The sequence below is a fragment of the Lipophrys pholis genome (genome assembly GCF_963383615.2).
Source record: "Lipophrys pholis genome assembly, contig: SCAFFOLD_640, whole genome shotgun sequence".
Taxonomy (NCBI): domain Eukaryota; kingdom Metazoa; phylum Chordata; class Actinopteri; order Blenniiformes; family Blenniidae; genus Lipophrys; species Lipophrys pholis.
The window spans coordinates 2,501-23,959 of NW_028292044.1; the positions used below are offsets into that span (position 1 = coordinate 2,501).

The window sequence follows — 21,459 nt, forward strand, 5'->3', positions numbered from 1 at the left end:
GGAGGAGGAGGAAGAGAAGAGGAGGAAGAAGAAGAAAAGAGGAGGAGGAGGAGGAAGAGAGGAGGAAGAAGAAGAAGAGAGGAGAAAGAAGAGAGGAGGAAGAAGAGAGGAGGAAGAAGAGAGGAGGAGGAAGAGAGGAGGAGGAATAGAGGAGGAAGAAGAAGAGAGGAGGAAGAAGAGAGGAGGAAGAAGAGAGGAGGAGGAAGAAGAGAGGAAGAAGAAGAAGAGAGGAAGAAGAAGAAGAGAGGAGGAAGAAGAAGAGAGGAGGAAGAAGAGAGGAGGAGGAAGAAGAGAGGAGGAAGAAGAGGCCTCTGATGTGGCCTCACCTCACCTTAAAGGATCGGCTGGCGCTCTGTGATTGGTCACCTGGCTCTCAGCTCAGGACGCAGCTGCTTGTCACCTGCGCCCTCGGCGCGCCGCCGGCGTCATTAGGAAGAGAAACAAGCGCCCCCCGGTGGGACATCATGTCAGAGCAGCTCGCCGCGCTAATGAAGCGCTCACTGGGAGGCGAGACTCATTAGGACTCATCTAACGTGTGAATGGAGACGATGAGTCAGACGTGTCCTCGTCAGACGTGTCCTCGTCTCTCGCTGCTCGTCTTTATTTCCTCACGTTTGTCTCTGTTCTGGACTTTGGCTCACGTCTTTATATGTCTTTATTTAATCATCTTGTGTCTATTCAGTCACTTTTTAGTCATTTATGTCTCTATTTGGTAGTTTTGTGTCTCTTTCTGTTGTTCTGTTCTTTTTGCTCCTCGGTTAAATTTATTTTTCTGTCTTTAGTTTGTTTTTCTATCTTTAGTTTGTTTTTCTATCTTTAGTTTGTTTTTCTGTCTTTAGTTTGTTTTTCTATCTTTAGTTTGTTTTTCTGTCTTTAGTTTGTTTTTCTGTCTTTAGTTTGTTTTTCTATCTTTAGTTTGTTTTTCTGTCTTTAGTTTGTTTTTTCTATCTTTAGTTTGTTTGTTTTTCTGTCTTTAGTTTGTTTTTCTATCTTTAGTTTGTTTGTTTTTCTGTCTTTACTTTGTTTGTTTTTCTGTCTTTAGTTTGTTTGTTTTTCTGTCTTTAGTTTGTTTGTTTTTCTGTCTTTACTTTGTTTGTTTTTCTATCTTTAGTTTGTTTGTTTTTCTGTCTTTACTTTGTTTTTCTGTCTTTACTTTGTTTGTTTTTCTGTCTTTACTTTGTTTGTTTTTCTATCTTTAGTTTGTTTTTCTATCTTTAGTTTGTTTGTTTTTCTGTCTTTAGTTTGTTTTTCTATCTTTACTTTGTTTGTTTTTCTGTCTTTAGTTTGTTTTTCTATCTTTACTTTGTTTGTTTTTCTGTCTTTAGTTTGTTTTTCTATCTTTACTTTGTTTGTTTTTCTGTCTTTAGTTTGTTTTTCTGTCTTTAATTTGTTTTTCTATCTTTAGTTTGTTTGTTTTTCTGTCTTTACTTTGTTTGTTTTTCTGTCTTTAGTTTGTTTTTCTATCTTTAGTTTGTTTGTTTTTCTGTCTTTAGTTTGTTTGTTTTTCTGTCTTTACTTTGTTTGTTTTTCTATCTTTAGTTTGTTTGTTTTTCTGTCTTTAGTTTGTTTTTCTATCTTTACTTTGTTTGTTTTTCTATCTTTAGTTTGTTTTTCTGTCTTTAGTTTGTTTTTCTATCTTTAGTTTGTTTGTTTTTCTGTCTTTAGTTTGTTTGTTTTTCTGTCTTTACTTTGTTTGTTTTTCTATCTTTAGTTTGTTTGTTTTTCTGTCTTTACTTTGTTTTTCTGTCTTTACTTTGTTTGTTTTTCTGTCTTTACTTTGTTTGTTTTTCTATCTTTAGTTTGTTTTTCTATCTTTAGTTTGTTTGTTTTTCTGTCTTTAGTTTGTTTTTCTATCTTTACTTTGTTTGTTTTTCTGTCTTTAGTTTGTTTTTCTATCTTTAGTTTGTTTGTTTTTCTGTCTTTAGTTTGTTTTTCTATCTTTAGTTTGTTTGTTTTTCTGTCTTTACTTTGTTTGTTTTTCTGTCTTTAGTTTGTTTTTCTATCTTTAGTTTGTTTGTTTTTCTGTCTTTAGTTTGTTTTTCTATCTTTAGTTTGTTTGTTTTTCTGTCTTTACTTTGTTTGTTTTTCTGTCTTTAGTTTGTTTTTCTATCTTTACTTTGTTTGTTTTTCTGTCTTTAGTTTGTTTTTCTATCTTTAGTTTGTTTGTTTTTCTGTCTTTACTTTGTTTGTTTTTCTGTCTTTAATTTGTTTTTCTATCTTTAGTTTGTTTGTTTTTCTGTCTTTAGTTTGTTTTTCTATCTTTAGTTTGTTTGTTTTTCTGTCTTTACTTTGTTTGTTTTTCTGTCTTTAGTTTGTTTGTTTTTCTATCTTTAGTTTGTTTTTCTATCTTTAGTTTGTTTGTTTTTCTGTCTTTAGTTTGTTTGTTTTTCTGTCTTTAGTTTGTTTGTTTTTCTGTCTTTACTTTGTTTGTTTTTCTATCTTTAGTTTGTTTGTTTTTCTGTCTTTACTTTGTTTTTCTATCTTTAGTTTGTTTGTTTTTCTGTCTTTAGTTTGTTTTTCTATCTTTACTTTGTTTGTTTTTCTGTCTTTAGTTTGTTTTTCTATCTTTAGTTTGTTTGTTTTTCTGTCTTTACTTTGTTTGTTTTTCTGTCTTTAATTTGTTTTTCTATCTTTAGTTTGTTTGTTTTTCTGTCTTTAGTTTGTTTTTCTATCTTTAGTTTGTTTGTTTTTCTGTCTTTACTTTGTTTGTTTTTCTGTCTTTAGTTTGTTTGTTTTTCTATCTTTAGTTTGTTTTTCTATCTTTAGTTTGTTTGTTTTTCTGTCTTTAGTTTGTTTGTTTTTCTGTCTTTAGTTTGTTTGTTTTTCTGTCTTTACTTTGTTTGTTTTTCTATCTTTAGTTTGTTTGTTTTTCTGTCTTTACTTTGTTTTTCTATCTTTAGTTTGTTTGTTTTTCTGTCTTTAGTTTGTTTTTCTATCTTTACTTTGTTTGTTTTTCTGTCTTTAGTTTGTTTTTCTATCTTTAGTTTGTTTGTTTTTCTGTCTTTACTTTGTTTGTTTTTCTGTCTTTAGTTTGTTTTTCTATCTTTAGTTTGTTTGTTTTTCTGTCTTTAGTTTGTTTTTCTATCTTTAGTTTGTTTGTTTTTCTATCTTTAGTTTGTTTTTCTATCTTTAGTTTGTTTGTTTTTCTGTCTTTAGTTTGTTTTTCTATCTTTACTTTGTTTGTTTTTCTATCTTTAGTTTGTTTTTCTATCTTTAGTTTGTTTTTCTATCTTTACTTTGTTTGTTTTTCTGTCTTTAGTTTGTTTTTCTATCTTTACTTTGTTTGTTTTTCTATCTTTAGTTTGTTTTTCTATCTTTAGTTTGTTTGTTTTTCTGTCTTTAGTTTGTTTTTCTATCTTTACTTTGTTTGTTTTTCTGTCTTTAGTTTGTTTTTCTATCTTTAGTTTGTTTGTTTTTCTGTCTTTAGTTTGTTTTTCTATCTTTACTTTGTTTGTTTTTCTGTCTTTACTTTGTTTTTCTGTCTTTAGTTTGTTTTTCTATCTTTACTTTGTTTGTTTTTCTGTCTTTAGTTTGTTTTTCTATCTTTAGTTTGTTTGTTTTTCTGTCTTTACTTTGTTTGTTTTTCTGTCTTTAGTTTGTTTTTCTATCTTTAGTTTGTTTGTTTTTCTGTCTTTAGTTTGTTTTTCTATCTTTAGTTTGTTTGTTTTTCTGTCTTTAGTTTGTTTTTCTATCTTTAGTTTGTTTGTTTTTCTATCTTTAGTTTGTTTTTCTATCTTTAGTTTGTTTGTTTTTCTGTCTTTAGTTTGTTTTTCTATCTTTAGTTTGTTTGTTTTTCTATCTTTAGTTTGTTTTTCTATCTTTAGTTTGTTTTTCTGTCTTTAGTTTGTTTTTCTATCTTTACTTTGTTTGTTTTTCTATCTTTAGTTTGTTTTTCTATCTTTAGTTTGTTTGTTTTTCTATCTTTAGTTTGTTTTTCTATCTTTAGTTTGTTTTTCTATCTTTACTTTGTTTTTCTGTCTTTACTTTGTTTGTTTTTCTATCTTGTCTTTTTGAGGCTTTTGTTTTTGGTGTTTTTTTTTTGTTTTACTGTCTGACTTTTGTGTTTTTGTGAACTTTGTGTGTCACTTTCTTTCTTTGAGCTGCAATTTTATGTCATTTCTGCCTCAATTTCTTCATTTTGTGCCTTTATAGTCGTTTTTTGGCTTTTCTTCTTTCTTTCATTCTTTAGTTTTGTATTTAGTTTTTATTACCTTTGCCAATGAAGTTGGCTGAAAAGGTAAAGTCTTCATCTGTGTGTATTTATGTATTGGTTTGTATGTATTTTACAAACTATGTGCAAAACCTACTAACCCCGAATTACATGAAATCTTCAGGGATGATTTGTCATCATCAGGGATCAATCCATTAGATTTTAGGACGTTAACGGAAAATTGTTCCCAAATAAATCCCACAAAAAACTGTCCCATACAAAGTGGATGAGAGGCTCCTCATGGGGGGGGGGGACCAGCGTCTGTTGCCATGGAGACGCTCAGTGTTTTACAGTGATGTAGCGACCTGACAGGCTGGTTAGCATCGATATGAGCTAATGGCTAACTTGCTTGTAATGCTAACTGGGTTCCATAAACTAACGTGGCGTTGGTGAAGAACTGCGCTCTACCGAGTGTAGCTCTAGCTTTAAAAGTGTGTTTGAGCTGTAAAGTCTGACGGTTGTGTGTCGTCTCTCTCCTCAGAGCTCTCGCTCACGCCAAGTTCACAAAGTAAGTTCCTCACACACCGTGAACTGTTCAGCACTGACATTTCCAATGGCCTTTGAAAGCAGCACGCTGACGTTGTTTTGTGTGTGTGTGTGTGTGTGTGTGTGTGTGTGTGTGTGTGTGTGTGTGTGTGTGTGTGTGTGTGTCACGCAGGGAGCTGAAGTATGTCATCCAGAGGTTTGCAGAGGACCCCAGGCAGGAGGTGTGTGTGTGTGTGTGTGTGTGTGTGTGTGTGTGTGTGTGTGTGTGTGTGTGTGTGTGTGTGTGTGTGTGTGTGTGTGTGTGTGTGTGTGTGTGTGAGACCCTGACAGAGGTGTGTGTGTTTTCCAGGTACACTCCTGTCTCCTCAGTGTGCGCTCAGGTAAGGATGGCTGGTTCCAGCTCTACAGTCCAGGGGGCGTGGCCTGTGATGATGACGGCGAGCTGTTTGCCAGTATGGTAAGTACGCACACAGACACACACTCACACACACACACACACACACACACACACACACACAGACACACACACACACACACTCACACAGACACACACACACACACACACACACACACACACACACACACACACACACACTCACACTCACACACACACACTCACACTCTCTAACCCCTCCCCCTCCTGCAGGTTCATATCCTGATGGGTTCCTGCTATAAGACCAAGAAGTTCCTTCTCTCTCTGGCGGAGAACAAGCTGGGTCCCTGTATGCTTCTGGCCCTCCGAGGGAACCAGACCATGGTGGAGGTGAACCTCACTCTTTCACGTTGTCTCACTCCTTCATTCTCACATTGTCTCACTCTTTCACTCACTCTTTCACTCTCACATGGTCTCACACTTTCACTCTCACACGGTCTCACTCTTTCACTCACACTTTCACTCTCACACGGTCTCACTCTTTCACTCACACTTTCACTCTCACACGGTCTCACTCTTTCACTCTTGCACTGTCACATGGTCTCACTCTTTCACTCTCGCACAGTCTCACTCTTTCACTCTCACACGGTCTCACTCTTTCACTCTCACATGGTCTCACACTTTCACTCTCACACGGTCTCACTCTTTCACTCACTCTTCCACTCTCACACGGTCTCACTCTTTCATTATTCAGGTATCATTTTGTCTCTTTTATATTGATTCATGTCCAGTTTTAGTTCCGTTTGGTTTCATGTCTCTTTATGTTCATTTTAAATCTCAGTTTAATCTTTTATTGTGGTTCTTTTCTCTCTTTAGAGCTTCAGTCTCATCTTCTCCCATTTCTATTTTGCTTCTTCCCAAGTAGCATTTCAAGGCATGATAAATTGCATAAAATAACCCACAGACAAAAGGAACAACGTATAAGGATCCCAAAGTGTTTATACATCTTAACATGATGTTTTAGTTTTTAAAATCTCAGGTTTTGGTCAGAATTTGATTATTTTGTTTGTTATTACAAGCCTTGTTTAGGGTTTCTTTTTCTCACCTGTGTGTGTGTGTGTGTGTGTGTGTGTGTGTGTGTGTGTGTGTGTGTGTGTGTGTGTGTGTGTGTGTGTGTGTGTGTGTGTGTGTGTGTGTGTGTGTGTGTGTGTGTGTGTGTGTGTGTGTGTGTGTGTGTGTGTGTTGCAGATCCTGTGCCTGATGCTGGAGTACAACATTATCGAGAACAAGGACACGCAGCTGCAGATCATCTCCACCCTGGAAAGCACCCAGGTGGGGCTGCGGATGTACGAGCAGCTGTGTGACCGGCAGAGGGAGCTGAAGGAGCTGGTGAGACATGCTAACATGCTATCGTGCTAACGAGACGCTTGAGGAACTGGTAAAACAAAGCTAACGTGCTAAAGCGCTAATGAACTGGAGTTGGAATTCAGAATATGTGGTTGCTAAGTTACTTTCACTTTATATCAAGAAACCTTCTGTGTCTCCTGCAGCAAAGAAAAGGAGGTCCTACCAGGCTCACCCTGCCCTCCAAGTCCACGGTGAGCACACACACACACACACACACACACACACACACACACACACACACACACACACACACACACACACACACACACACACACACACACACACACACACACACACACACACAGCCCCTATAGTAACTCTCTGTCCTCCGCAGGACGCCGACCTGGCTCGTCTGCTGAGTTCGGGGTCCTTCGGGAACTTGGAGAACTTGAGCCTGGCCTTCACCAACGTCACCAGTGCCTGTGCTGAGCAGCTCATCAAGCTGCCGTCACTCAAACAGCTCAACCTCTGGTCAACTCAGGTAAAGCCAGCAAACCGACAGCTCGGGGATTTAATCCTCCTCAGTGGATCGCTGCAGCCTGAGTTTGTGTGGTCTGCCCCTCCGGTTAATCCACCGGAGACTTTGGTCCATGTTTAGTTTGAAAAGCGGGACAAAGGAAGTCCTGGTGGTGGGGTTAGGGTGATAACCTGGTGATAACCTGGTGATAACCTGGTGATAACCTGGTTGGTTATCCTGTCAGGAGAGCCTCGTATCGCTGTTGCACGAGCCCCAGACACACTGTTTGACCATTTGTGACTCTTAAATGACTTGAATAGCCCCGAAAACAACTAAAGTGTTGGTAGGTGAATGCTATTGGTCCGTTTGCACTCAGGGGCGGGGCTTAGCCAAAGACCAATTGGTTTGAAAGACTTTCGAAGAGACACGTTTTCCTCAGAGCTTAATCAGCACTCCCACCTTCACCGCTTGGTTTTCTAATCTCCTTCTTCTTGCTCTGTCTCGGTTCCAGTTTGGCGACGCCGGCCTGAGGTTGTTATCTGAACATTTAGCCTGCCTGCAGGTCCTCAACCTGTGTGAGACGCCCGTCACCGACGCTGGTCTGCTGGCGCTCAGCTGTAAGGAATCACTCACAACGTATCACCAACCTGCCGTTTCTCTACAAACGTCCTCATTTCTTTCACTTGAGAAAGTTCACGACAACCACGGCTGGAATCTGTTTCTTTCCCCCTGAAGTTGCCGCACGATGCAGAATCCCACCGGCGAAAACAGGAAATCTTTCATAGATTTTTCAAAAGGAATGGAATGTTTGCATCTGTTGGCTGTGTTTTCCCAAACTTTGAAAAGATTTTAATGCAGAAAACGTCAGCCACGTGGATCAAACCCTCTGAAAGTTTAAACTAAGTGTTTGGGTGACTCTCGCTTTATGCAGACGATGTCACCTTATTAAAACCTCCATATCCCAGAAACCCAAGCAGATATTATCACAAAACTATTGGATGCATTAATATGGCTCAAGTATGATATTTTACAAAACTGCCATAATTAAAACCAGAAGTAAGCTTCTGCTGTTTTAACAGAATAATGTTGACTCATTGATAATCATGTTGGACAAATATATAAATATCCTATATTGTGTTTTCCCATTTGAGAACCTTCTGATTATTTTATTGGAATGTTTTGTCACAGTTGAGCACATTTCATGTAATTTATGACAAATATCTGGTTTTCTCAAAACTTTCTCCTATGGAATTGTTATCTATTAACATATAAAAATATAATAATAATAATAATAATAATATAATTTTTGCCAGCCAACACTTGGAGATGATGTATCTTTGAATACATGTTAAAGTGGTAAAAAATTTAAATTTTCAAACTTTTGTCTCAAACAGTTTAAAGGATCTGACTTGATGAAGTTTGAAGGCGAGTTTCACTCTATGCAGATGACGTCACCTTTAAAAAGTCTCCTTGTCTCCGAAACTAAAGGAGATCTAATACTGAAACTTTACAAAGTGCATGAACATTATGTGGGTGAAATGTGAGATGGATTTGTTGTGGTTCTGAGCAGGAAAGCCAGAGCGGCAGGTCAGTTGTGTGAAGCTCTACATGTTTGTGTGTTTCAGCCATGAAGAGTCTCTGCAGCCTGAACATGAACAGCACCAAACTCACCGCCGACACATACGAGGACCTCAAGGTACCTGGACTGAATTCAACCTCTTTATCTGCCAACGCTTTTCATCATATTTACTTTCTTAAAGCTGGGATGATATTCATTCTTTATAAAGAACTTTACTACTCAGAGTATCAGATAATTAAAACTTTCCTCTCATGCTGTTTTCAGAGGTTTTCCTCTTGCAGTGACGTGTTTTTAGATGTATTGTTTCTCTTATTAAAGTTTCTTGTTAAATATATTCGTGTTGCTTATTATCAAGCACATTTGATTTTCACATATTTTGATATAATATCTCTGCTGTGCAATTTAATTTAAGTTCAGGTAAAGTTACATCAGTTAGAGGAGGAAGATGCTCTATAATCTGATGTTAGAGGAGGAAGATGCTCTATAATCTGATGTTGGATGAGGAAGATGCTCTATAATCTGATGTTAGAAGAGGAAGATGCTCTATAATCTGATGTTAGAAGAGGAAGATGTTCTATAATCTGATGTAAGATGAGGAAGATGCTCTATAATCTGATGTTAGAAGAGGAAGATGCTCTATAATCTGATGTTAGAAGAGGAAGATGTTCTATAATCTGGATGTTAGAGGAGGAAGATGCTCTATAATCTGATGTTAGAGGGGGAAGATGCTCTATAATCTGACGTTAGAGAAGGGAGATGCTCTATAATCTGATGTTAGAAGAGGAAGATGCTCTATAATCTGATGTTAGATGAGGAAGATGCTCTATAATCTGGATGTTAGAGGAGGAAGATGCTCTATAATCTGATGTTTGGGGAGGAAGATGCTCTATAATCTGTAGAGATTACTCTAGAGAAGGAAGAATTTGTCGTCATAGTGGGAACTATATGGAAGTTCTCAGTTTAACCATCAGATCTTTCCCACTTCCCAGTTACTCCTGAACATGTCTCTTTGTCTCTTTGTCTCTTTGTCTCTTTGTCTCTTCGTCTCCAGGCCAAACTGCCCAACCTGAAGGACGTAGACGTTCGGTACACTGAAGCCTGGTGATCCTGCCCCGCCCTGCCCCGCCCTGCCCCGCCCCCTCGCACACACACACACACACACACACACACACACACACACACACACACACACACACACACACACACACACACACACACACACACACACACACACACACGCAGTGATGTCATCCTCGTTAATGCCATTGTCAGACACTGATGTGGCCACGCCCACTTTCAGGATTGCATCATCAGACTGTCGCTGGCCTGACTTCCTGTTTTCTGTGCTGCGCTCTGCTGGACGCAGCAGCACATTCCTGCTCCTCGTCACCACAACGACCGCGATGATGATGATGATGATGATGATGATGATGATGATGATGATGTAGCTCTCTTAACTGAGGAGAGACTGTGCCTCTCACACACACACACACACACACACACACACACACACACACACACACACACACACACACACACACACACACACACACACACACACACACACACACACACAGGAAATGGTTTATATCGACTTGAATTCACATATTTTTCCAGACATCTGTGCTTTCATATCTCGTGTTTCTACGTGTATGAAGATTAAGCCCCGCCTCCTCCTGCTGTGACGTTTTCAGGTGGAACATTTAAAGTGACGGCGCTTTTTGTGTGTGTGTGTGTGTGTGTGTGTGTGTGTGTGTGTGTGTGTGTGTGTGTGTGTGTGTGTGTGTGTGTGTGTGTGTGTGTGTGTGTGTGTGTGTGTGTGTGTACATATGGAGGACCTGGCCGGTCTCTCCCAGGACGGCTGTGTAGCAGTGGCTGGCGGTCTGGGACCGCCTCATATTTATAGTCCTGGTGGCGACGGAAGCGCCTGCTCCTCCTTTTCTTTGTTGGTTTTTTTTTTTTGTTTGTTTGTTTTTTGCAAGACGTAGAAGCCAACGAAGCGAATAACAGGAGACCTGAGGAGAAACCAAAAGGACCTAACGAAAAGAAAAAACACAGAAAACAGCCCAGAGATGTATATTTTCATATCTTCTGCTCCTTTTTGTGGCGGTTTTAAAGAGGAAGAGCAGAAAGACGGACGCCTGCCAAACGTCTCCACTCTGGCTTCCTTTCTTCTCCCGCCGCCGGTTTTTAAAGAGAAGAAGAAGAAGAGACGCCGCCTGTTTTTTCCAGTCGTCCTGCTGTATTTATATTCTGCCATAACAAAGTGGAGAGACGCTGAAAACAGAGACTGTACAGACGGACACTCTGGATTCGCCTGGATACATTCCCTCACCCCACAAACAAACAAACAAACAAACAAACAAACAAACAAACAAACAAACAAATAACTGCCCCGACACACTGCAAGTCTGTCATCCTCCTTATTCCCGTCTGGTCCTCCTTCTAGTCCCTCCTCTAGTCCTCCAGTCCTCCTCTAGTCCTCCAGTCCCTCCTCTAGTCCTTCAGTCCTCCTCCAGTCCCTCCTCTTGTCCTCCTCCAGTCCTCCTCCAGTCCCTCCTCTAGTCCTTCAGTCCTCCTCCAGTCCTCCTCCTGTCCCTCCTCTTGTCCTCCTCCAGTCCTCCTCCAGTCCTCCAGTCCGTCCACTAGTCCCTCCTCTTGTCCTCCTCCAGTCCTCCTCCAGTCCTCCTCCAGTCCCTCCTCTAGTCCCTCCTCTTGTCCTCCTCCAGTCCTCCAGTCCGTCCTCTAGTCCCTCCTCTTGTCCTCCTCCATTCCTCCAGTCCGTCCACTAGTCCCTCCTCTTGTCCTCCTCCAGTCCTCCAGTCCCTCCTCTAGTCCTTCAGTCCTCCTCCAGTCCCTCCTCTTGTCCTCCTCCAGTCCCTCCTCTAGTCCTTCAGTCCTCCTCCAGTCCTCCTCCTGTCCCTCCTCTTGTCCTCCTCCAGTCCTCCTCCAGTCCTCCAGTCCGTCCACTAGTCCCTCCTCTTGTCCTCCTCCAGTCCTCCTCCAGTCCTCCAGTCCCTCCTCTAGTCCCTCCTCTTGTCCTCCTCCAGTCCTCCAGTCCGTCCTCTAGTCCCTCCTCTTGTCCTCCTCCATTCCTCCAGTCCGTCCACTAGTCCCTCCTCTTGTCCTCCTCCAGTCCTCCAGTCCCTCCTCTAGTCCTTCAGTCCTCCTCCAGTCCCTCCTCTTGTCCTCCTCCAGTCCGTCCTCTTGTCCTTCAGTCCTCCTCCAGTCCCTCCTCTTGTCCTCCAGTCCGTCCTCTTGTCCTCCAGTCCCTCCTCTTGTCCCTCCTCTAGTCCCTCCTCTAGTCCCTCCTCTCGTCCCTCCTCTCGTCCCTCCCCCATGGCCTCCAGGTGGATTTCTGGTCTCGAGCAGTGTCCACTCGGTTTGTATTTATTCGAGTTCCGTCCAATCAGAGGACTCCTATTTATTGGGTGCCATGACAGCAGCTGTGTGGTCGGCCGACCCCGCGACCTTTCGTCCCCTGTAAGTTGTACATAAAGGTGTAAATAGTCGTCTTCTCCCTTCCTCTCCTTTTCAATCCTTCATTCTTTTCTCTCGGCCTCCTCTCCCGGCCGCCGTTGCCTTCCTCTTCATGTGTGTCCTTGTTTTCTTCTCTCTCTCTTTTTTTCACACAAAGTGCACTGTCATCGACAAAAAAAAAAAAGAAGATCTGATTTAATGATGTTTCGTTTGTTTCTTGTGTTTTCGTCGCTCAGTCTTTCTTCGGTGCACGTTCGTGTCGCTGCGTCTTCATTTTGTTACTTTTGTTTTATACATGAACATTTAGAAAAGAAGGTTTGCGATCCAATCAGAGGGTTTGATCACTAACTGAAGCGGAGCGTCTCGACCCGGCCTCGCCGCCGGAGGTCGCGTCGCGCCGCCACATCGACTGAACCAAACAAAGTTGTGGCTCCGCCCATCGGCAGACTGAAACTTCGCCCGCGAGTTTGTGACGGTGTGAATCGTTTGACACCTCATCTGCGTTTTTATATGGAGCTCTTTCAACCTGTTTAACAAACGAGGCCTCGTTTCCACGGCAACGTTTTGAAAACGACATCCGTCTCCATGGAAACGGCAGAAACACTGAAAACTAGTTTTCATGTTGGCTGCCATTGTTGTTGTTGTTGTTGTTGTTGTTGTTGTCCATCTCCTGAGCATGTGCCGAACGACTGTTGACCAGGACCAGGACACAAAAGTTGTGTTTTCCCGTTTCCACGGAGACGAAGCATTTTCAAAAGTTCCAGCTGTTCTCAAAAAGCCGCCGCATACGGCGCCGAAACGTGACGAAACTTTTTCAGTTTCTTCCTGAAGCTGTCGTCATGGAAACGGGGCCGCAAGTGAAGCCGCAGCCGGACGCTCCTCATCCTGGAAATCGTTTGTATAATTTCCAAAATCGTCTGTAAATTGTCTCTTTGAGCAAAGACTTTGTTTTTTTGCAATTTCCTAAAAAACTAAAACTTAAGAAGAGAAAAGTATCGTGACGGAGCTGCAGCCAGAAGAAGGTGGTTTTCATCCTAGTAGAGCGACCGTTTCCTGTTTTATTCAAAATAAAAGGAAAAGAAACTGAATCAAAGCTGCAATAATTTGTGCAAATTCAATAAAACTCCAGAATATTTGTGGTTTCACATCTTTTTTTCTGACTGATTAGAAGTTTTGAGCATTTTAAAAGACTTTTCCAGCTGAAAATTGCTCCAATTTTTAATTTTAACAGAAAAAATTAAAAAAAAAAATATTCACGGAGGTTAATGGTACAATACGTAGGATTCGTGTAATGTTGGTATTGTCCCTTTGGGGGCAGTGTTGAGTCACTTAAGTCACTTTTTTTGTAAAAATAATTTTAATTTAGTTGCAGAAGATTTTGACATTCGTAATGTCATTTCAACAAATTAATATTTTTATGATCTATTAATTCATCGTTTCATTCTCATGACGACGTTCACGCTTCACTGTTCATCTTGGATTCCAGTTTAAAACGACAACATGAAACATCTCATGCGTGACGAAGCAGAATCTTCAGACGAGCCTTTATTCTTTACAAAAACATCGAAAATCGCTTCCCAATCCACCGAACCTTTTTAATATTAATCATAAACACCCGGGTCGAGCTCGTTTCCACGGCAGCGGAAGAAGAATAAAACAGCTTTATGTCCGCGTCTCATGTAAATCTTTAGATATTTTAGAAAAACGGGCCGAGACATCGACAAATAATCAGATTACAATCACTTAAGGAGAAAAAAACAAAAAAGAAAAATCCTATTTAATAAGCTGCAATCTGATTTTTTATTTTTAAAAATGACTTAAACGTATAGATGGATGAAACCAAAACATTGAACCGAGTGAATCAAAATAAAAGATGGTTTGTTTTTCTTTATTAACAATTATTAATTTAGAAAAAAAAAACCTTCTGGTTGCAGCTTCATTTTTAACGTTGTGGTGTTTCTCCCCACACCTCCTACGATATTTCATTTTGTCAGTCGCTTCTTCTGCTGAGTTCATCATTGTTATTATTATATTATTATTATTATTATTATTATTATTATTATTATTATTATTATTGCTGCTGCTCTGTGGCTGTTGTAATAAAAATACAAAAAAAAAGATCTTCAACAGGAAAAATAACGACGACGATGATGATGATGATGATGATGATGTGAAATAATTTCAATCAAAAATAAATTGTCTGTGGAAAAGTTTCAGCTCTGCTTGAAATGTGTTTCTCCTTTAAACATTCAGTTCGTTTCCTTCACTGATGCCAGAAAACTGCATAAAGCCGCCAGATACTGTCTAAATACAACAATAAAGATGGAAAATATTCAGTCAAATAAACACTAGGGAGACTGAAAAGAGCTTCTAGGATCACATATGGATTAAAACTGACCACGTGTGGATTAAAAATGTCCATAAAGAGATAAAAAAAGACCTTCCAGAGGCATAAAATCCCCGTAACTGAACCAAAATGAGCTGATCAGACTGAAAACAACCAGCCAGGGTCCAGGAAGTGACGGAAAACTGACAACTGAGCCGAAACGGACTAAAACAACCCGCAGCACACATTTGTGAAATTTAAACTAAAATCAGCTCACAAAAAGAAAACACATATATACCCACAAGGACTAAAAGTGATAAATATGTGAAGAAAAATGACTAAAAAGTTTACTTAAATCCAAAAATGGACTGAAAACTTATAATTGTATAAATCAATACAGACGTGTGATAAACTGATCAGGAAGAGAAAATAAAAAGGCACAAGGGGCCATGTTGAGTTAAAACAACTTTGAAAAGGTGGAAAGAGACTGAAAAGGCTCAGTTCTGAATAACAATGAGACTAAAACGACTTGAAACGTAAACGTAGCACGGGGCGAGGAAATGACTGGTCTGCCCTCTAGTGGCCGCAGCAACACTTTGCTCTTTTTAGCACTAACGTTTCATAAAGTCACTTTTCTGGAATGTAATCGTGTAAAAATGCTCTTTGTGATATAGTTTGGATTATCTACCCTCTAGAAACTCACACGATCCACAATACTCACAAAACTTATGTTTAGATGGAAGAACAAGTGGAGGGACGCAGAAAAGAGATAAAGTGAAGCGTGGAGACGGAGTGAACAAGAACATTTGGCAAATGTCCAAAAATAAATAAATAAATAAATATATATATATATATATATATATATATATATATATATATATATATAAATATATATATATATAATTTAAAAAATGTAAGCACGTGTTAATAACTGTTCTGACTAAAAAAAAAACGTTGTCAGAAGTGGGATTCGAACCCACGCCTCCAGGGGAGACTGCGACCTGAACGCAGCGCCTTAGACCGCTCGGCCATCCTGACTGATGCTGCCAGCACACACACAGTGAGGTAAAGACCAGCTCCCCAACCCCCTCCCCCTCCTCCTCCGGTTAATGGTTTTCCACCATTAACGGAACCAGAGAGAGCCACGTCATTGCGTCACTCCAAAACGTCCTACGTCACTAATTTCACCAATTTAGGACTGACAGCGCTCGTAGAAGAACCAGGAGACGGACTGTCTCCTTAAATTCCACGACTCACTGAAGAAGTTCTTCCACATTTTAAAATTCTCATTCATTCTGTAAATGTCACACAATCCTGAATAGTTTGAATGTCAAAGAAACTGAGAGAACAAAAAGCAACAGACACGTTTTCCTTGGTAAAAAACCTTCAGCCACGAGTCTGTAGAAGAAAAGCGACTTGTCATGTAAAAAGGTGTCTGTCAGAAGTGGGATTCGAACCCACGCCTCCAGGGGAGACTGCGACCTGAACGCAGCGCCTTAGACCGCTCGGCCATCCTGACTGTGGCCACCCGGACCCCCACCAGCCTTTAAATCCTCTCCTCCTCCGTCGAGCTGCAGAAAGTGTGCGAACTTTATATGAAGCGGACGAGATAGAAGAAAACAGAAAAAACAACCCTGAGAGGAAGAAGAGCGGAAGAGAGTGAAGAGTGAACGCAGATTTTATTGACTCACTGAGACGCCACACGGGGGCGCCACATGCTACAAACACGCACTGATCGTTTTCATCCATATGATCAAAAAACATCACGGCTGATTTGTGAAGAAGAGTAAGGAGCTGCTGAGTGAAGGAGGGAAATAAAACTGCAAGAACAAAGAAGTACCTCAGATGAAGCTGTTTTTAAATGTATCTCTAAATTGATTCATTAATTTCTAATTTTTTCTTTTTTATTCCACATTTTTAAATAGATTCTATTCTAGATTTGCTCCCACGTTTATATGTTTCGTTCTGTATTTCCCTATTTTTTTTTACATCATTTTGATTTACAGGTTTCTCTATGTCTGTCGCCATATTTTCACTTATCTATACCTTTTCTCACAGATATAATATATAATCTATTTTTATTGTGCGTCAGGCAGTAAACGGTCATTTGTCAAATATCACTGTATAACAGAGATTTCCTTCAGTCTTATTTAAAATAAATAGAAAATGAATCAAAGCTGCAATAATTCATGAAGAAGAAAAAAAATCAAGTCAACAACATTGGTAGTTTTACCAGATTTCTTTTGCTTTGGAAGTTTTGGCCGTTTACAAACAGGTTTCCAGTAGAAAATTGCCTGAAAAACATCTAAATATTCACCGAGGTTAAAAGTGCAGTATGTACCATTCATGAAATGTTTGTTTTGTCCATTTGGGGACCGTGCTGAGTCACTTCAGTCATTTTTTTAAAGAAATAGTTTGGTTGCAACAGATTTTGTAAAATGTGTTTTAAAGTTTTAACCAATGAATATTTTTAGGATCTATTCATACTTTTCTTGTACTAAAACAAGGAGACATACAAACATAGGAAATGTCTGGGGAGCTGAGCAGCGAGCGTCTAAATGTGGAATTTAGTAAATAAAAATATATGATGCAATGATGGAAAGCTATAAGTTTATCTTCTTTGTGCTGCTTTTCAATTATGTAAACATGGAATGGAAAGAACTCGGAGAAAAAGAAAAGAACATGATTGAAATGAATAAAAAATTGAAATGAAATGAAATATAAATACAATAAAAACAAAGCAGTCTGATGACGTGCTGGACGGGGGAAACACCGCCGGCTGTCTGCGGTCAGAAGAGCTCAATAAATATCACAAAGCAGCTTTGTCGGCGTTTTCTGGAGCGAATCGGGGGATCCTCCGGCGGAGTGGAAGGACGTCCCAACGCAGGAGTTTAGGAGTCACGAGTAAAACTTGCTGTTGTTTATCTTCTTCTCTTTCGACCTGCAAATAACACACCTCAAGTCATTTTAACCAGAAGTCCCACCGAGTCCGGACAGAACATGAAATACTAGAAAAAAACTTCAATATCCACGTCTCCCCTCTTCATTTTAGGAGTCAGAAAATATCGAACCACATTTTTCTAGTCAAATTCTCTCGTTTTACACTGAACAACCAGTTCTTCCTCGGAGATGTGTTTCCGTGTGAACGGGACCTGAAGCTGGGCAGGAGTCGTACCTGAAGCTGCAGTCGTACCTGAAGCTGGAGTCGTACCTGAAGCTGGAGTCATACCTGAAGCTGCAGTCGTACCTGAAGCTGGAGTCGTACCTGAAGCTGCAGTCGTACCTGAAGCTGGAGTCATACCTGAAGCTGAGCAGGAGTCGTACCTGAAGCTGGAGTCGTACCTGAAGCTGCAGTCGTACCTGAAGCTGGAGTCGTACCTGAAGCTGCAGTCGTACCTGAAGCTGCAGTCGTACCTGAAGCTGCAGTCGTACCTGAAGCTGCAGTCGTACCTGAAGCTGCAGTCGTACCTGAAGCTGGAGTCGTACCTGAAGCTGCAGTCGTACCTGAAGCTGGAGTCATACCTGAAGCTGGAGTCGTACCTGAAGCTGCAGTCGTACCTGAAGCTGAGCAGGAGTCGTACCTGAAGCTGGAGTCGTACCTGAAGCTGCAGTCGTACCTGAAGCTGGAGTCGTACCTGAAGCTGCAGTCGTACCTGAAGCTGCAGTCGTACCTGAAGCTGAGCAGGAGTCGTACCTGAAGCTGCAGTCGTACCTGAAGCTGGAGTCGTACCTGAAGCTGGAGTCGTACCTGAAGCTGCAGTCGTACCTGAAGCTGGAGTCGTACCTGAAGCTGGAGTCGTACCTGAAGCTGCAGTCGTACCTGAAGCTGGAGTCGTACCTGAAGCTGCAGTCGTACCTGTTTCTGCTGAGGTCGGGCTGCTGGATGTTGGCGTGTGTGTCGTACAGGAAACCTTCGCCCGGCTCGCTCAGCTTCTTCCTCAGCTGGCTGGAACAGGAGTACAGCTCCTCCTCCCCTTTCTGAAAGACGCGAGCCTCAGTCAGTCAGGTGACCTCTGACCTCTGAGGACAGTGAGGGGACAGAAGGTCGCTCACCCCCGCCGGCTTGACATGGATGTGGACGAGCAGAGAGGCCAGCTCCAGGTTCTCACTGTGGCCGTTCTTCAGAGGCACCGAGCGATAACCTGGGGACAGTAAGGATAATCTGAGGACATCAACCTGAGGACATTAATCTGAGGACGGTAAAGATAATCTGAGGACATCAACCTGAGGACATTAACCTGAGGACATTAATCTGAGAACTGTAAAGATAACCTGAGGACATTAACCTAGGGACGGTAAAGATAATCTGAGGACATTAACCTGAGGACATAACCTAGGGACAATAAGGATAATCTGAGGACATTAACCTAGGGACATTAACCTGAGGACATTAACCTGAGGACATTAATCTGAGAACTGTAAAGATAACCTGAGGACATTAACCTAGGGACGGTAAAGATAATCTGAGGACATTAACCTGAGGACATTAACCTGGGGACAGTAAGGATAATCTGAGGACATTACCTGAGGACCTGTTTTGTTTTGAATGATTAATTTTTTATTTATATTTTTTACAATGAATGAAAAAATAAGCTAAGAAACGGGATTGAACACATGATTTGCTCCGAAGTGACCCTGGACATTGAGGGACTGTCTCCTTAAATTCTATAACTCACTGAAGAAGTTCTTCCACATTTTAAAATTCTCATTCATTCTGTAAATGTCACACAATCCTGAATAGTTTGAATGTCAAAGAAACTGAGAGAACAAAAAGCAACAGACACGTTTTCCTTGGTAAAAAACCTTCAGCCACGAGTCTGTAGAAGAAAAGCGACTTGTCATGTAAAAAGGTGTCTGTCAGAAGTGGGATTCGAACCCACGCCTCCAGGGGAGACTGCGACCTGAACGCAGCGCCTTAGACCGCTCGGCCATCCTGACTGTGGCGTCCACCTGACACCCAGGGACACAATGACGTCACCATGAAAAGCCTGAATAGACCTGGTTCTAGGTTCTAGATCCACCAGCTGACTGACAGGAGGAGCTCTGCAGCTCGAGAACCACGGCTCCACCATCGCAGATTAAATGATCCTGTTCCCTCGTATTTGATGGATCAAATTTATCATTTCTAAAATGTTGACACATGTTTGGATAACTGCACATCATTCATGCTTTCATTAAAGAATAATATATTTTTTGCTGTGAAAATGTTGATTTTGATCTAAGTATTGAGAATCCTGCTGGTTCCCTCTGCAGTTTAATTCAGTGTGACTGTGACGTTCTAAAGTGTTGGACGGAGCAATAGGAGGCCTGCAGAGAACCAATAAGATCTAATGTTCTATTAAAACTAATGGGAGGAGAAGAGAAACTAGTTCACTGTTCAGAGTCTCCAGCTGCTCAGGCCAGGCTGCAGAGAGGAGCAACGTGGAGCTACAGGGGGAAGAAACAGGGACATGTAGAGGAGTTTGGAGTGAGGGGGGACGGGGACGGGGACAGGTACAGGTACAGGTACAAGTGAAAACCATCACCATTGAAAAGAAGCTATTATCTTAAAAGATTAAAAGAAAATACAACATTTGAACAAAGCAAGAAAAGACAACCGAAACACAGATTTCTGTCTAAAACCAGGATCCCAGTCTAGGATAGGCAGGGTTTTGGATTTGGCCCAGTGAAGGAAGAATCCAGACACACCACTGCATTTGATTTAAACTCTGGACTGGTAAAGTGAGGTTGAGGCGTTTGTAACGTACAGTAACATATCATCTGCATATAAAGAAATCAGCTTCAATGTCCTCCAGCTTGGTTTGGGACTGGGTCCTACCTGAGCGGAGGCCTTTGACAGGAAACGTGGCCTGGGCCAGGAAGTTGGGGTCTGAGAACATGTCCTCCTCGTTGACCACGAAGTGCAGGAAGGTGAGCTCGGGCTCGTACACGCTGAACTCCACGGGCTCGGCGGGGAACTTCCACACTGGGTTCAGACCGTTGTCGCCTGCATCGGCGAGTAAAGAGAGTCACACTGCAGCTCAGCAGCGTTCACAAACAAACATGTCAACAACCTTTTTCATCCTATCTTAAATTTGGCTGCGATGTCACGTGATCAGGATCTTTGTTCTCGTCATTCAAAGTTTTTATTTGCACTGCTTCCAATCATGTGTTTAACGCAGGGCGGGTTTTATTCCAGCCATCGTGTTTCCAGTTAATAAACTCTGCCTGGAGACCTTCAGAAGCAGCAGGTCGGCGCCTGTAACCCAAATTAAATGGCAATAAAATTGCTGATACTGATTAAAAAAAAAAAAAAACACATTTATAAAATAACCTGTTCAGTTTCTACTGTTTCCTTGTAAACAGACATCGTTTTTAAAAGTTGCCATGTAAGAGTGAAACACAAAAACAATGCATTTTTACTAGAAACGCTGTGTAAACGGGGCCTTAAGCCCCGCCCACACCTCAACGCCGCTTCATGGAGCCGTATAGTTTTTGTCCGATCAGCCAAACACCAGGTTCCAGAGTGGAAACATTTTAAAACGCCGCCTCGGCTTTGACCTGTGGACGGACACGTAGTAGCTGAAAGCGATGATGTCATGGCCCCGCCTCTCGACCTAAAACCCCCCAACCCCACCCCACCCCGTGACGTCACTGAACACCATGGTGGACTACCTGCTCCAGGTGGCGCTGCAGAAGCTGCTGATGCTCGTCGCTTTAGTAAGGACACATGATGGATTTGTCCACTGTTTTGTTTATTTCATGCCCCGAGTCTTCTTCTCTGTTTTTGGTGTATTTCTGTGGCGGCGTCGCAGTGCCATCTACAGGCCTGGCATATTAAACTACATCGTTGTTCGTAGTTTTCGTGGTGTCGCGTATACGCAGATGTTTCCCGTGTGCACAGGGACTCAGTCTCATTTCTCCCGTCCCCGACTCCTCAGAAGGACTTACGGTAGACGGTGGTCTTGAACTTCTCCTCGGAGTGTCCGCACAGCTCGATCTCCACAAATGGGCTGGCGATGCTGCGGCCGGGTCGGGGAAGATGTCGGGCAGCGATCACCTGCAGCAGGTAACCCGGAGGAGGAGGAGGAGGAGGAGGAGGAGGAGGAGGAGGAGGAGGAGGAGGAGGAGAGGAAGATCAGCTTGTGAAGCCTAAGGTCAG

General features: G+C 41.4%; 2 protein-coding genes across 2 annotated transcripts in view; one reads left to right on the plus strand and one right to left on the minus strand.

The window, feature by feature from the left end:
* The window catches only part of LOC308128245 (C-Maf-inducing protein), a gene marked incomplete at its 5' end in the record, with an annotated part of 15,178 nt that extends 1,047 nt beyond the window's left edge, over positions 1 to 14,131 (plus strand). The window contains 10 exons of the mRNA XM_080493950.1: positions 4,692 to 4,718; positions 4,869 to 4,917; positions 5,046 to 5,153; positions 5,343 to 5,459; positions 6,318 to 6,458; positions 6,620 to 6,667; positions 6,811 to 6,957; positions 7,445 to 7,550; positions 8,559 to 8,629; positions 9,564 to 14,131. Of these exons, the coding sequence (XP_080350076.1) occupies positions 4,692 to 4,718; positions 4,869 to 4,917; positions 5,046 to 5,153; positions 5,343 to 5,459; positions 6,318 to 6,458; positions 6,620 to 6,667; positions 6,811 to 6,957; positions 7,445 to 7,550; positions 8,559 to 8,629; positions 9,564 to 9,617 (868 nt within the window). The remainder of the gene's footprint in view (positions 1 to 4,691; positions 4,719 to 4,868; positions 4,918 to 5,045; positions 5,154 to 5,342; positions 5,460 to 6,317; positions 6,459 to 6,619; positions 6,668 to 6,810; positions 6,958 to 7,444; positions 7,551 to 8,558; positions 8,630 to 9,563) is intronic.
* A 1,849-nt stretch (positions 14,132 to 15,980) lies between these two features.
* LOC308128244 (1-phosphatidylinositol 4,5-bisphosphate phosphodiesterase gamma-2-like) lies at positions 15,981 to 21,361 on the minus strand. The gene is made up of 5 exons (XM_080493949.1): positions 21,249 to 21,361; positions 20,137 to 20,304; positions 18,372 to 18,460; positions 18,175 to 18,296; positions 15,981 to 17,259 (listed from the first exon to the last, which is right to left on the minus strand). Exons 2-5 carry the CDS (start codon positions 20,195 to 20,197, stop codon positions 17,217 to 17,219), a joined length of 315 nt encoding a protein of 104 aa, XP_080350075.1. The 5' UTR covers positions 20,198 to 20,304; positions 21,249 to 21,361; the 3' UTR covers positions 15,981 to 17,216.
* Between the last annotated feature and the right edge of the window lie 98 nt (positions 21,362 to 21,459).